Here is a 16,524-nt window from a genome sequence, read left to right as displayed (position 1 = left end):
ATCTCTTTGAGGCCAGGCAAGGCACCCCTTGACGTGAATGACATCAAGTTGGCCACGCCCACCCAGTCACATGACCACCAAGCAACACCCACCCAGCCACATGACCACCAAACACATTGAGAGGCTGCCACAGAGAGGAGGGGGTCAAGCTATTTTCCAAGGCACCTGAAGGCCAGACAAGGAATAATGGATGGAAACTGAACAAGGATTTAACCTGGAAACAAAGAGAAGCTTTCTGACAGTGAGAACAATCAACCCATGGAACAGCTTGCCCTCGGAAGTTGTGGGAGCAGACTTTCAAGAAGAGATTGGACTGCCATTTGTCAGAAATGGTGTAGGGTCTCCTGCTTGGGCGGAGAGTTGGACTAGATGACCTACAAGGTCCCTTCCAAATCTTATTATCTGTTATCTGTTAACTGCCCTGTCACACAACCACCAAGCACACCCTTCCAGTCACATGACCACCAAGCCACATCCACCAAATAAGCCACGCCCACAGAACCGGTAGTAAAAAAAAAATGAATCCCACCACTGATTCCCACTCCTGATTATTAGTGACATGGGGGGGGGGGAGGCTCAGCTTATTAAATATCTCATCATATGATTGTGATGCCCTGTAAAGCATAAACTGTGCCCCCCCCCCCCCGCGCTCCCCGCTCCCAGTGATCCTGGTTTGCTTTAAGAAGAACCATGTTGCTTTCAAGGGAGCGTTCCCTTTAAGTGCAATGCTCTATCCTTCCGCCATATGTCATAACCCAAACTTAACAATACACCTTCCAGCATTCTCGCCTTTTTCTAGCCGTGGCTTCGAATACGCCTCCCCGCCCAATCCAGTGGACAGCCGCTGTCGCGGAACTTTGGGCTGACCCGGATGATCACGGCACAAAACGACAGCGGTGCGTGATTGGCGCCGACGCAGATCGCTAACGCCTCGTAAGCAAGTGGCCAAGGGAGATGCCTCCGAGAAGCCTGGGTGGCATTCATCTCCCCCCTCCGCACCGCCCCCCCATACAGCTGGTATCAGACCTGGCTTGCAAAAACCCCGGACTTCCCGTGCACAAACCGTTTTCTACACCTTTTTTTGTGGCCATTTGATTGTCTCTGCCACCTAGATCGGACAACCCAAATTTCCGTGTCCTCCATCCCCCCCCACAACACACATACTGGGGGGCTACATGATGGCAATATACCCATGACGTCAAGGGGAATACCTCTCTATTGGGATGCTCGGGGTATTATGTGACGGCGCAACACCCGATGACGGTTTCCTAGGCTTCGGCTTTCAAGTTCAAGTTCCACCTTAATTGTCAATGTTGTTTTACCTAGCCGCTTATTTCCGTCTGAGTCGGAAGTGTGCATGTTTTAAAAGACTCACGATCGTCATTTCCCCTGCCCTTTGTTCTGTCTACCCTCCAAAGCCCTGCCGCTTAACCCAAGAGCAGCAGCCAAAAGCTTTGATTCACATCCACCACCCTCCGCTTTTCCGCTCTGCTCCTTTAAGAGCGAGTTGATGAAGTCAGCGCAGAAGCCGGGACTGCCGCCGAAAGCGGAAGTGGTGGGCGGGGACAAAGGCTTTCTCCCACCTCCACTCACCTCCACCACCACCCCCCGCCCTTCCCCTTGAGCGAGAACACCCGCCAGCTGACTGGCTGACGGCACGAGAGGCGCCCTCGGGGTGGGTGACGTAACGGGGACGGAGAAGGTGGGGGGGGGGGCGTTAGCGCCCCCGGCGCGCGGTGCCTCCGCCGCAGAGCGAAGGTGGAGGGGTCGGGATGGCAGCGGTGGCGACCCCGGGGGGAGCAGAGGCATCCCCGCTGCCGACTCCCGGAGGGGGTGGGGCCGAACCAGGACCGGGGCCACGGCTGCAGCAGCCCCAAGAAGAAGAAGAACACGAAGTGGTTCGTGTGAGGGTCAAGGTGAGCGACCGGGAGGCGAAGAGGCCAGGTGTGGCGGGGCTTCATAATGATGTCACAGGGCAGGGCAGCTTCCCTTCACCTGGGCTCTCCAGGTTGCTGAGACTAGGGTGGTGCTTGGAGAATGGGGCCGAGGGAGGGGTTCGGGGGCTTGGAAGGGTGGCCCACAAGATAATGTTGGAGCTGAATCTGCAGCAGGATGAAATGTGGATAATAATTGGGTAAGAAATTATTGAAGGATTGAACACCAGAGGAAAGCGGAGCTGAGGTTCCAACATTTTTCAGCAGCATTTGCACTGGGAGATTTAATTGTAGGGAGTAGTTAGCTGTGAAATTGGCCACATAATTGGCATGGGAATCTGCTTATTTCCAAGGTAACCTTGCAAAATGTATATCTTCTTGCCGTGGCTGAGACATTGCTCTTTTGTTCAGGAAAGCATAGGCTCCAATTTTCATTGTTTCATAAAATGTGCTGAAGTCACTGATTGTTCAGACATCATGCTAGGCTTTGGCTTGTATTAACTGTAGCTTGGAATTAAGACTATATTTAAATTTCCAGTTCGGTAATATGTACTGTTTTTCTAACCAACCCTAAACTTTTCTAAATATAACATACTCAAGGCATATTCTGGTGTTCTGATTTTAAATAATTTAGAAATAAGGATATTTTGTTATTGTGATTTATTAAGATTTAATATAGCTGCCCATTCTAGTAGGTTCTTCCATGTTATAAGAAACATATATGTTACAAGGAACTACGTATTTAAAAATATTTACTGGCAACTACAACCTTCCTTATTTAGAAATATGTCCTTTTGAGTTCATGGGATTTGAGCTCTTGGTTTTTGAATTGGATACTATTATTCTGATTCATGTCAGAATCAGGTCTTTGATTCAACACTTCAACAAATATAATAATTTGGACCATATTCTAAATTCCATTCAGACATGGCAATTATATTCTTGTTATACGAAGCTAAAAGCCATTTTGTCCTATTTACTTCATACGGTTTTTTTGCAACACTTAAATACATATGAAGAACAGAAGCTTAAATAATAGTTATGTACACTTGAACATATATTGATCCTGGCCCTCAATATTTATAGCGATCTTTCATTATTTCATTTCTTCTAAGTATATTGGAGTCAGTTCCCAGAATTATTCTCCAGTGTGGTTAATGATAGACGTTTGATCTATTGATTTGGGAAATGCACACAAATTTTTGTTCACTTATCACTCAAAGTTGATTAGGGAGAGTCAATAGCAAGCTGTTTCTAATTTATTTTCCCTTCTCTTTCTCATAGTGATTCTTTTTCTTCAGAAGGCATGCCTATAAGCAAAGAGAGGAAATGAAATATTAACAATATACTTCAACGGAGATGGCCTGACAAATATGGGATTGAATCAAATGTGGTCATAATCTTCATTGTATAATGAAACAGTAATAACATTTCTTTATTTTGTCCCAGGAAATACTGAGACTATGTACATTATAGGTACAGATTATGCAGACTATCCAGTTAATGGCACTGTGTTTTAAATCTTACATATATGTGCAATTTCTGCAGAAATGTGAAGGCTTCTTGCAACCTGAGTTCCGGACTTTTGCTGTGGACCCACAGATCACTTCACTGGATGTATTGCAGCACATTCTCATCAGAGCGTTTGACCTCAATGGGTGAGTTACAATACAGAATAACCAGAGTTGGAAGGGACCTTGGAGGTCTTCTAGTCCAACTCCCTGCACAAACAGGAGACCCTATATCACACGAATGGCTGTCATTTGTGACATATTTGGAACAGATCAGACATCCAGCCCTTGCTTATCAATGGAGACCAAGTGGAGCAAGTGGCCAGTTTTAAGTTTCTGGGTGTTACCCTAAAAAAGGACCTGACCTGGGGTGCCCACATTGCAGCCCTGGTCAAAAGGGCCCAGCAGAGATTATACTACCCGAGACTTCTCAGAAAACAACAACTGAATGAAAAACTGCTGGTGACCTTCTACCGCTGCACCATAGAGAGTATCTTAACTTACTGCAACTCTGTATGGTTTGCCAATTGCACAGTGGCAGATAGGACAGCACTTCAGAGGGTTAGCATTGCCCAGAAGATCGTTGGTTGCCCTCTCCCCTCTTTGGAAGAGCTTTATAGCTCCCGCTGCCTTAAGAAAGTTCAAAACATTCTCAAAGATCCATCTCATCCTGGCACCCTTTTTTTGAACTATTATCATCTGGTAGATGGTACAGGATAATAAAAACAAGGACAAATAGGCTGAAAAACAGCTTCTATTCCAGGGCAGTAGCTCTTTTGAATTCTACTGTATAGTGCAGTGTTGGGGGTTTTCAATTCAATGTATAGAATGTGAAGGATGTGTGTTTGTGTTTATTTTCATAATGTACGCTGAATATGGTATTTAATTTCATTGTACGAGGTGCAATGACAATAAAATAAAATAAACATTTCTACTGAATAGAAACATTGAAATACAATGCTTATCATTTATGTCATGTTAGTTCTGGAAAGCAAGTTCACTGAGACAGGATGGAAATAAATGGCCCTGTCTTTCAGCTCCCATTGTGATTGCTCCAATTAATGAAAGCAAATTTTGCAGCACATCATTGATGGGGCTACAAGCTGGGGATTTTTGTTTTGAGATATTGGAAAGAGAATGAGAACTCAGACTGTGAACTATGAACAAAGTTCCTTTCCCTCATTATGACATCATATATTACATTATCAATGAGGCTAAAAAAGAATGCCACATACCAAGAGGGAGACTGCTAATGCTGTACGGGGGTTTTCTAAGAAAATGAGAGGATAGATGTTTTGGCATCCCTGAATAAAGTGGGACAGTATGTTTCATTTTAAGAAAAAAATGCCTATTTTAGACATCAATTTATTGCTAACTTCTCACATGATTGTAAGTATAGTGAAGAGAAACAATGCTGTTCCTCTTTTTAAAAAAATTATGTCAGGTTGGGTAGCCTTCAAAAGCTTATGGAACCCCTTCCAGCAATCGTGGCTTCACAGGATCCCAAATGACATAGCTGGAATTCAGCAAGGCACTGACCAAATATTGCAGCCTCTTTGTTTTTAAAATTGGTTGTTGGTGTTGGTGATGATCCCAAGAGGCATTCTCTCCTAACTCATTTTCATCCTTACGACTCACTAGCTTCTCAAGTCAACTTCCTGAGTGGTGAATATTTTTCAGGTTTTGATTAGTTTTAATCAAGGGATGGTGATCATTTGCCTCTTAGAGCAGGAATTCCTAACCCCCAGGCTGCAGCCCATTACCGAGCCATGGCCTACTCGGAACTGGGCCTGGCGAATGGCAGCCTGGCATGCATGCACAGTTCAACCTGCACGAGTGGCGAGCCGACGCACATCCACACGTGCATAGCTCAACTTGTGAAAGTTGAATGGTGCGCATGTGCACTGCCCTGCCGCTCATGTAAGTTAAGCTGCGCATGCATGTGTGCCTCCCCATCGCTCACATGGCCCGGGTCCTTTCCCCACTCCAGCCAGGCCACCAAGCCACAGAGGTTGGGGACCACTGTCTTAGAGGCTATCTTTCCCCAGTATTTTATCTCCAGAAAAACTCCATTTAATTGGCTGGAAGAAAGATCAGCCCTGTCTCCTTTTTTGAATGATCTCCTACAACCTTTGCAACGTTGATTACTCTTGTATTATTGTCTAATGAGGATTTAGTTTGGCTGGAACTTGCCCCAAAGCCCCACTTAACACCAGACCTTATTTCACAGTACATATGTGGGAGGTTGTTTAGTGCATGTGTGATTTCTCATCTTATTTTCTACATAAATATCTACGTGCCATGCTGTGAAAGAGATATTTAGCTTTAGTGAAAAGAACTCTAAACCCTTTCCCTGTATCAGGAAGAAGAATTTTACCATCAGCTATTTAAGCCGAGATAAGCAAAACCAAGAAATGTACTTGTCATTGATGTCAGACTGGGATCTGGGGATGGCCTTTGCCGGAGCTTCTAAGCCTTTTTTACAACTAAAGATAGACATCAAGCCCTTGGAAGACAGTGAGTAATTTTTACTTGTCATTAACTAGAGAGCAAATAATAAAGATTCTGTTCCCTCACATCTTGTTCTCATTCTATACACTTTACTGCAGGGGGGCATGTTCCATCTACAGAGTTCTTTATCTTTACCTTCTCTATTTATATTGTTCTTGAGGGGATGGTGGCTGATAGCTGTTGTAGAAGAGAAGGTATGAATCACAGCATTGACAGATACAGCATTGTTAGGCATAGTCATGGATGGGGAAACAGCAATAGGGTTCAGCAGGTAAATCTCTGTGTGTGTGTCTGTGTGTCCCCGTATTTTGGTACATCCCACCCATTGCTTGACTCACTCAAAAGCTATCTGTTATCAGGTCCCTTTTTGTATTTTATCAGCACCTCTTTCCAGCTTGAAGCATGCAAAAATTAATGTGGCTTAGAACATTATGTAATCTAATCACCAAAGACAAGTTCAGAAAACTCTGCTGACTTAGAATGCAGTTAGACTGAGATATAAACTTGAAAAGCCCTCCCCCTCCATTATTTTCCTCAAAAGAACCAAAGTAAGTGAATGCATGATTTAGTAAATCATAGTAGTCGTACTAAGTTTGTTTTAAATTCTTTTCTTCTTATAACGAGATATATATACACTCTTGTTTGCATCCTTTTTGGCAGACATCTTTGTCCCTGTGAAAGTGCGAATGCAGAGTGGAGAGAGGGATTGAAGAACTGGTTTGAGAAATGTGCTTACAATGTCGTACTCTTTCAGGCCCCCTGCTAGAAGATTGGGATATTATCAGCCCTAAGGATGTTATCAGTACCGACTTGCTGCTAGTGGAGAAGAGATCTCTGGCAGCTGCAGCCCTGCCCTTCACCCAATCCATCATTTCCCAGGTGGGCCTTCAGGGAGTTTATATTTTCATTGGATGGTATTTGCAAGATCTAATGCAAAATGCAGTGCCCTGCATTCTTATGAGTCAGTTTCAATATGGTTATAGTATACTCTTGTAAAACCACAGTGTTTATATGCACAAGATGCCGGTTGTTTTCTTTAAAGACCTTAATGGCTTGGGGTCTGGATATCTAAGAGATTGTCTTTCTCTGGTAAAAATCTACCAACCTGTCCTGAAAGGCTGTCCAGAGTCCCCATTTACTAGGAGATGCAGTGCGAGAGGGCCTGACAACAGCATTCTTTGTAGTACTCTTTGTCCTATGGAACAGCTTGTGCTACAAAGTGAGGGTGGATCCCACTGTTGTGGCCTTCTGGAGAATTGTAAAGGAGTTATCTTTTCCAGAGGGTCTTTCAGAATTGATTCTGAATCCATCAGAATTAGCTTTATTCTAATACGTTGCAGTATTTATCTAGTAGTTACGCAGTTTGTGCTTTAGTCTGGCAAGATTCCTGTCAATAGGGGAACAACAAATTTACTACTCTGATCAGCTCATTGTGTGGCTTCTGGTTTTTGTGCCTGACACAAATTACTCTTCCCCAGCCCTCTAATTTTGTAGGAGTAATTAACCTAAAATCTTGCATGGTAAAATATGGAACTATTTGTGATGTGTGGTTTGGGTTTTTTTTTTCCTTCCAGCTTTTAAGTCATTGACTGTTGTTATTGACCTCAGATTTCTTTTTTGTTTTTTTGTCAGGTGGGACGGACATTGTCAAAAGTCCAGCAGGCACTCAGCTGGTCCTATGGGGAAGATGTCAAACCTTTCAAACCTCCTTTGAGTGACTCAGAATTCCATACATATTTGAATCATGAAGGCCAGTTGACAAGACCAGCAGAACTGCGTCTCCGAATCTTCCATGGTGGAGTTGAGCCTTCATTGCGCAAGGTGAGAAGGAGCATTTGGGGACCAACATTCCGTCTTGAGAGAGGGATGCGAGAGTTAAAGGAGGAAGAGGAGAACCTTCTATTCCTTTGTTTTCTTTCTGAAGCAATAGTCTTGGCCTTCCTAACTGCTGGTAGTAGCTCTTTGTTATAGGGGAAAGATTTATTCCCATAGCTGATCCATCACTATTGATGAAGAAAGTTTCTTTTAAAACTGAACCCGCCCTATCTCTGCAGGTTGTTTGGAGGTATTTGCTAAATGTCTATCCTGATGGCTTGACTGGACAGGAGCGTATGGATTACATGAAGCAGAAGACACGTGAGTATGAGCAACTGAAGGGGGAATGGGAAGCACGGACCAACCCTGAAGACCTGGATTTCATCCGTAGTAATGTGCTGAAGGATGTTCTGCGAACAGATCGCACTCATCCCTACTATGCTGGTTCAGATGATAATCCTCACCTGACAGCCCTGCATGATCTTCTGACCACCTATGCTGTGACCCACCCACAGATTTCCTACTGTCAGGGTATGAGTGACATTGCTTCTCCCATCCTGGCTGTAATGGACAGTGAAGCACATGCCTTCATCTGTTTCTGTGGCATCATGAAACGCCTGGAAGGTAACTTCCAGGTAGATGGTGAAGTCATGTCAGTTAAATTTACCCATCTCAAGCTTCTCCTCCGCCATTCAGATCTGGATTTCTACTCCTACCTCCTGTCTCGGGGTGCTGATGACCTCTTCTTTTGCTATCGTTGGCTGCTGTTGGAGCTGAAACGGGAGTTTGCATTTGAGGATGCCTTGCGCATGCTGGAGATCACATGGAGTTCCTTTCCTCCTGATCCTCCAGAGAAGGAAGTGGAATTAGTGGGCCCTCCAGCCAGACCCGGAGACAGCAGCCAGTCTATCCGAAGGAGACACATGCTACGCCCAGCTTGTAGCTTTGAGGCAGCTGGGGATCGGCCATGCCAGGGGGCAGTTGCTGAAGAGAAGGTATTAGTAAAGCAGTCTAGTTTTGGGGAATTCAGGTATTACATTACTCATAATGAAGACAATTTGGAGGATGAAGCGTCACTCAGATCTCAGCACTCAGAGGATGAGAAGGAAGATTGCACCAGTGAGCAGGATCCCTTGATTCAGACAACTAACATGGCTAAATCCTTCTCTGCTCCATCTCTTCGGGCCCTGACACCACCCTCTCGAGATTCTGCCTCCTCCTCAACTAATGGCAATGAGGAAAGTCAATCTGAGGAAGAGAAGGGAGACTCTGTAGTGAATTCACCTACTTCTCCCTCCCATGGACCCGCTTCTTCTTCTACTCCTCCTGCCCTAGTCAGCCTCCCTCCTCCGCAAGAATTTGGCAAAGGCAATCCCTTTGTACTCTTCTTATGCCTTGCCATTCTTTTGGAGCATCGAGACCATATAATCAAAAACAACATGGACTACAATGAGTTAGCCATGCATTTTGATCGCTTGGTTCGCCGGCACAACCTTAATAAGATCCTTCACCGTGCCAAGGCCCTGTTTGCTAACTACTTACAGTCAGAAGTCTGGGATTCTGAAGAGGGAGATGAGGCAGCAGCCGAATCTCCTGCGGTTTCATGATTCCCCCTTCGTCTTGATGTGTAGGGACGGGTTCCCTGCGGTCATTATGGTGCAAACATCGATGTGGAAGAGTGGCCAGTGAAGTAATCCAATTTAGGCTCAATCGTTCAGCAATCCTCTTGGAAGATGGTCTGGAGCAACTAGATTGGATTGCCACACTCAATACACCTTCTGTATCTAATGTATCTGTTTTTAATGAACTCTTTGGGCAAATATCCTATCCATTTTGGTGCCCCCTTCCCTTCCAAGTGCTAAAAATAGTCTTTTTCAAAGCAAAGTTTACCCTGGAGCAGCCAGGTTCTTCCTATTTCCCCTCCCTAATCAATACCCCCCCAAATATTTCTCCCTCTGACTCCCGCCCACTTCATTTCTTAAGATGTTGGTTGCTAAGAGACCCAGATTGATTTCTGATCCTTCTGGAATCGGGATCTTTTCTTCCACATAGCTTTGCCAAAAATATTTTTAATGTTCCATCATGGTATATTTTTATTTTCCAGCAGTTTAAGCTCATTAGAAGTTTTACAGAGATGCTTCAGCTTAAAAAAAAAATGCCTCATATGCTTATTTCAGTGTTTTTTGGCCCAAGTTTGCTTTTTTTTTTTTTTAAAGCACTTTATTTTTCTGGGGCTTCTGTTCCACTTATAGCTTTTGATGGTTAAAAATATCCCTAATATCCATATGCATGTAAAAACAAAACACACTGGATGTGTTCAAAACCAAACTGGCAATTTTCTGAAGGATAGTCAACAGTTTAACGAGAGGTTGGGCAGAGAGAATAAGTGGAGACCTGATGCCAAAGTGCCCTTAACAGAATAAATTTGAGGTGTGCAGTACTTTATACTGTGCTTGCACGTGCCTTTTGATTAGTTGTCTTCCCAATAACATAACATCCAAGACTGACTCTCTGCACATATAATCATGTCTGAATAGGTGAGGTCCATTTGTAGGTGATTTAGCTGGCCCTATTTAAACCCAGAACCTTGCTCAAAGTGGCAGGTTGACATAATAGCTCTAAAATATGTAGCAGGAAATTCTGTATCTTGGAGCTAAACAGAAGTCATTTCTACTACTATTTGTTAACCTGACACCAAGGAGGGACACATAATACTGTGCGCAACTTGATTTCCTGCCAGAGAACTTTTGAATCTTTAACTCTCCCCAATGGCTATTTTAGGGTTACGGTAAAAATAGATTCTTGCTCTTGCCTGTTGTCTACTGTTAAACTAGATGAGAGAGATGATAAGAGATTGAAGTTTGAAGACAGTGTTGAATGATGTCAAATCTGAGCTATGTTGGTTGCATCTTTTTTCTGTCTAGGTCCAAAGTCATCTGCCTAGAAGAATTTTTCCCATTCTGCTTTAATCCATTGAGCAGAAAGCCAAAATTCTTGGTATCAGCCAGGTGTGTTCCTTGAAGTCAGTTTTCTACCTGTAACATCATCAGGCAGTTTGAATCCATATTTCTTTTAAGCTAGGCATCTTCTGCATCTGTTAATATTTTATTTTGAGATACAGGGAGGAGGAAATGTCTTCCCTTAGTAATATTGGATATACAAGCACATGGCTACTGGCTTTTTTCCCTTAGCCTCAGCCTTTGTTTATTGGGTAAAGCTGGCATGCAGGGTTTTTCTAATCCATTTTAATTAAATGGCCACTAGAAGGAGCTGGAACTTAATTTAAGGTAACCTGTGAAGCAACAGTGAAATAGGTCTGCAAAGTAGGGACCGGCAACTTATCACATTCACAATCCCTTTTCATTAGCCTTCTTAGCTAGAGTGAATGAGATTTTGTAACATCTGGAAGACTTCAACCCCTGTATTCTTCGCCTGTTTGGATGGATAGCATTTATGAAGTTGGAATAATTGCAGGGATGATGATATTTAATCAAAATATTTAAACTCTAAGCCTTTTGGAGAGGCCAAGAAAAGGGCGTTTGGGTTCCCCATACTGATAGTTAAAAGTGTGTTACTACTAACTCATGGCTGTAAATGGTGCCTTAAGAGCTTTGATATTAATGAGATGCATCCTCCTGCAATATAGAAATCAGCATATTTTTAATTTACTCAGCTGTTTCCTGAGTGAGCAATATGAATTGTGAACACAACATTTGGAGGTCATAAGCGAACCAGATATTATGGATTATAATTGGCATTTCTAATTATTTTTCAACACTTTCCCCGTGTGTGTAATAGTCCAATCTGGGACCATCACATTGCATACATTTACTATATCCTATTTTTTCTAAAGGTTAGGGTTCTATGTCTTTTTTCAACCAAACGTCTCCTTTGCATTGGTTTTAGTGATCTTGAAACATCAGATCCACTCAGACTGCTAGTTCAAAACTCGTCATGTAAATTGCCCTGCATTCTGATCCATGCTGATGGTATTCCAACTCGTGTAACAGTAGCTAGTGAGTGATGTTGGAGGGCAACCAGGCAGGCTGTGGAAATACCAAAATATCAAGGCCAATTCTTTCTGTGCTCCATGCTAAGCTAGATTCCTATCTAATTTATAACTATGCTTCTCCGTGATTTTTTTTTCTTCTTCTTCTAGAAAAGGCTTCTGCCTAAGAATCAATTGCTTATTTCCTTCATGATTTGCTCTTTGTGTTACCATGAGCTTACATGAAAGCATGCATGTAATAAACTATAATTAGTTGAGACTGGAATTTGAAGCCACATGTTAACCTTCTCACATGACATCTGAGAATATAAGAGCAGTCAAGTGATATGATAACATTATGCTAGTCCTTAGAAGGTCTAGGCTGACTTGATACCAGATATGAAGTCTCCAGCCATATTTATCTGCATATTTCAAAGTACTAGTGAGAGGTCTTACTGCTTCTCTTAACAGTGAGCATTTCATATGTTGCTGGTGATACTGAATTGGGTAGAATATTGAATAAAATATTTTTAGGTAGACAAAACTCACGGACTTCCTCAAAAGATCTGAGGCAGTAAGATGACGTGGAGCAGCAACAGCTATTGCATAGACTTCCAATGTGTGAGATTAATTTTCTGTTTTAATTTGGCTTGGGCATATATTTTAATCAACACCAATTCCGAAGCATTGGTTTGGCCCAAGCCAACTTCCCCCCTTTTGATTCTTGATTTGTAGGTAAAGGGCTAATATTGCTGGGTTTAAGTTGTGGCATTTTTTTTTCAGATGGGAACGCCTTTTCTTTTTAGCTTATCCCTTTCTAATCTGCTGAAATTTCTAACAGGGCTGTCAGTGCAAAATAGTTACTATTGGAACCACATCGGTTGCGCTGGTTTTAAGTGTTTGATTTTCAACAGTAAGTAAATTGCAGGCAACATATTTTATTCTGACTTGTGGAGGGTGGATCACAGACCCCCTTTGGTGATTTGCTTCCTCCATGGTGCTATTGGAGTCTCTGTGTCTCAGCCAGGTTCTCTTGGTTATTTGTTTTACTTCCGGACAACTGGTATACAGTCTGGATAGCGTTTTCTCCCCTCCTTATGAGGACAGGATGGGCCTGACCTGTGCCTTTTCCTATGCTCAGAAAACTTACTTTAGGATTAAATTTGAACCTGCCACCAAGTTTGAATACAGAGGTAAGACTCAAACATTGGTAATAATAGGGTGTATATGTACACTTGTTTTGAACCTTAAATTTGGACTGATTGGGAGGTAGAGGTGTTCATTTTATCTCAGATATCAAATCACAAATTACATTAAATTGTGATTCATGTCTTTATGAGGCAAACACTGTAAAATAAGTAAAACTAATCTGAATTTAACTTCCTACTTCAGATGCAACAGACATGTTTCTTACTTCAGAGAGATATCCAACTGAAATTTAGTCTCTTGCATCCAAAGTCTTTAAATGAGAGTTTGAAATGAGAATTCAGTATACTGTTTTTGATTAAATGAATCCTTGCTGTATTTCAAAAGCATGCAAATACTTCATGTCCATAAAAGATTAGGAACAGAACAAGCAAACCTCCATGCAACTGGCAGTGATGCTGTAATTGTATAATTTTCAGCTCCTTTTAATTAATTGCTTGACTTCAGTGACCATCCAAAGTTTATGCTTAAAATGTATTGCTTCTCCAAATCTCTCTATAATTCTACTTGCTTATTTTTCACTGCTGCTTTCTTTCATTAATGTGCTAAACTAGTTCTCTGAAGCAAATAATGGAACTGACTAATACTATATTGCCAAAATAATTGGTTATATCAGTTGGAGAAGAAAATACCTTAACAGACCCTCTCTATATTGTTGAGATGTTCCTGAACTTTCCTTGCCTTATAATCCCTTGTCTGCTGCTCTGGGTTTTCTTCCCTCTCTACTGTTATCACCACCACCAACGTTTTAATTCAGATTCTCCTATTTGTTACTCAGGCAGAGAATCTGACCAACAGGCAGCTAACACATCCAGATGGATCTGATCTAGTTATTAAAATTCAATGAAACAGCCTGGCAGTTTGAGTGAAATGAACAGAAATTCTTTTGTGCTCTTTGTTGGTTTGGTGAGATTTGCATAAGGAGTTTGTCACGATTCTTTAATAGCAGAAATAGTGGTGATAATACGGAAGCTGCCTACATGCCTTATTTCTGCTTCTAGATGAACACCAAGAGGGGAGTCCTGCTTAGGGTTTATTATAGGGGTCCAAATTCTCCCCCCTTGACAATTTTGAGAACTATGTTACAGCTGATATCATTTATCAGCCAATCTCTGAGTACAGATGCTATAACATAAACTCTATTTTGCATGATTCCATCTTTGGAGCCTCCTATGGTACTTGAAAGCTGGTGGCCAAATTCTGTTAGATTTCCTTCCTCCGTTTCTGTTCCCATGTCTGAGAGAAGACTTTTAATTTATTAAAGTTTGTTATTCTGTGTTATATTTATATCTATATATTTTTATCTTGCCATTGTATTGTATTTATTTATACAAGGTTTTTTTTTTCCTTTTTGTTGTGATGCTTTACATTTGTAACAAGGCTTTAAAGCAGCGGTGTCCAACCTTGGCAACTTTAAGACTTGTGGACTTCAACTCCCAGAATTCCTCAGCCAGCTTTGCTGGCTGAGGAATTCTGGGAGTTGAAGTCCACAAGTCTTAAAGTTGCCAAGGTTGGACACCCCTGCTTTAAAGGAAGGTTGTATGAGCTAGGAACCGGTGGTGCCAGAATCCTGATGCTCGCATATTTGGTCTAGTATCTTTCTAGTGTTACACCGAGTCTTAATAAGATGGTGAGCTTGTTCAGAGATGAAGAATACCCTTTTGAAAGTTAAGTTTCCAGTAAAAAGATAGAAGGGGGCTGAATAAAGTGTGTAGCCAAAGGTATATAAACTGGCCAGCTTAGATAGAGGTGTCTGTGACAGTGCCATTGAGACCCATTGTATCTAAAGTTTTGGAGAGTTCCCCTTAGCAGGCACCTGTGAAATGAATGGTAATACAAAAGGGATCCTTCTCTTCAGTTCATTCCCAATATCCTCTATAAATGAATAGAAAGGTGGTACGTGGAGTTCCTGCCTCAGGCATCAAGATATTTTGGCACATATGGTTCTGGATTTTTAGTGATGTTTAAAGTTGTTTTGATGGACTAAGAAAATGGAAACCTTTAACCTATATTCTTGATAACCTAATCACTTAGGTTCATTCCACTGGATAGTTTCTAAGATTCAGTGGATCAGGGATTGGTCATCACCAGCAGGCCTGAAGAAGGAACCAAAAAGGAAGTGTCCAGAGAAAGGCTTTATGAGTTAATTTTCTGTTTCAGCCCTCACTCCACCTCTCCTCAGGACAAGGCATTTATACTGTTGCATGCTTGACAGTACCCTTCTCATATAAACTTTTTTTTTTTGCTCATATACTTGTGTAACTATTTTTCAATTTTATCTCCTCTTAATGTATTGTCGTTAAATTCAGATGGCCATTTTTCCTTCTGGCCTCAAGACACTTTTGTCTCTCTTGCTTAAAACAAATATGATAAAGGTTTGAAAGTCTTAATAAAAATACCTGTTGCTTGTTGCCTTGGTTTGTGAATTAAAGGAGTGGACCAGCCCAGCTTTGTTCTTTGCTAAGGCAATTTACATTTCCTGTGTTATCAGATTCTAATGTCAGCTTAGTGGCTTGATTAAGTTGCTGAGAACTGGAGGAGAGACACAGAATCCTTATCTTGCATTAATATAGTGGCTTCAAGACAAAAGAGGACTAGCAGCTAACAAGGGCCAAAACAAACACTTAATATTTTAATGGGTCTTAAAAATAGAATCCTATGCTAATCCCAGTTCATTGATTTTGCCAATCAAAGAGATGGGTTGAGGTAGATGAAGGTTTGTCAGAAGGAGCTTTAAGAAACTTAAGACAAATGTGATCCTGCAGTATGATATACTCTGCCTTAAAGCACTATAGAAAATATCTCTGTGTACAGCAGAGGTGGTATTCAGCAGGTTCTGACTAGTTCTGGAGAAACAGTAGCGGAAATTCTGAGTAGTTCAGAGAACCGGCAAATACCACCTCTGACTGGCCCCACCCCCCATCTATTCTCTGCTTCCCATTGAGTCCCAGCTGATCAGCTGGGTCTTCTTTTGTTGCCCTGCACAGGGGAACGGAGCTGGAAAGCAGGTTAGTGGGGTGGGGAGGAAATGGGGATTTTATAGTATCCTGCCCCTGGAGTGGGGGTGGGAATGCAGATTTTACAGTATCCTTCCCCTGCCATGCCCACCAAGCCATGCCCATAGAACCGGTAGTAAAAAAAATTGAATCCCACCACTGGTGTACAGGATAGATAAGGAGAAAGAAAATGGTGCCCAAAACCTTTAAAATGTTGCCCACAATATTTTAGGCTAGCATTAAAACATTTGCAAGGAGAAAATTATGGCAAACCAATTTGGAAGAAATTTAACAATATCAGCCCAAGAAGGGTAGATGGGATGGTAATCAAGCTGACTGATACCAGACATACAACTTGCAGAAAAAAAATGTCAGTGGATGATTTAAAAAAAAAACCACATTAAAAAAAGTGTTAAAGAGTGGAACTGGAACAGTGATTGAACATTGTTAGGAATGCCGTATCACTACAGTTTTATCTTTACTATTTTTTTGGTTCTCAAAAAATTAAAAATGAGTTTACGCTTCAACCTGTTTTTTAATTTTGGTGTTAATGAATCTATCTT

At 41.9% G+C, this 16,524-nt stretch overlaps 1 protein-coding gene and 1 long non-coding RNA gene across 3 annotated transcripts; both read left to right on the top strand.

Moving 5' to 3' along the window:
* The first annotated feature begins 777 nt into the window (after nt 1-777).
* On the top strand, nt 778-10,213 carry TBC1D25 (TBC1 domain family member 25). 2 transcript variants are annotated; one of them, XM_087956711.1, is made up of 6 exons: nt 778-933; nt 3,483-3,592; nt 5,808-5,962; nt 6,711-6,835; nt 7,589-7,777; nt 8,011-10,213. In XM_087956711.1, exons 3-6 carry the CDS (start codon nt 5,860-5,862, stop codon nt 9,376-9,378), a joined length of 1,785 nt encoding a protein of 594 aa, XP_087812837.1. In that variant the 5' UTR covers nt 778-933; nt 3,483-3,592; nt 5,808-5,859; the 3' UTR covers nt 9,379-10,213. The 2 variants fall into 2 exon arrangements, with proteins under 2 accessions (XP_087812837.1, XP_026532127.1); XM_026676342.2 differs by lacking the exon at nt 778-933 and adding an exon at nt 1,003-1,916.
* Nucleotides 10,214-14,490: 4,277 nt separating this feature from the next.
* Nucleotides 14,491-16,488, top strand: LOC148132332 (uncharacterized). Its single transcript, XR_015747849.1, has 2 exons — nt 14,491-15,982; nt 16,025-16,488. It is a non-coding gene; the product is annotated as an uncharacterized LOC148132332 (long non-coding RNA).
* Nucleotides 16,489-16,524: the final 36 nt, after the last annotated feature.

The sequence above is a fragment of the Notechis scutatus genome, chromosome 2 (genome assembly GCF_049901735.1).
Source record: "Notechis scutatus isolate UNSWTSFEM ecotype Mainland chromosome 2, rNotScu1.2, whole genome shotgun sequence".
Taxonomy (NCBI): domain Eukaryota; kingdom Metazoa; phylum Chordata; class Lepidosauria; order Squamata; family Elapidae; genus Notechis; species Notechis scutatus.
This window is presented reverse-complemented; position numbering and strand designations above follow the sequence as displayed.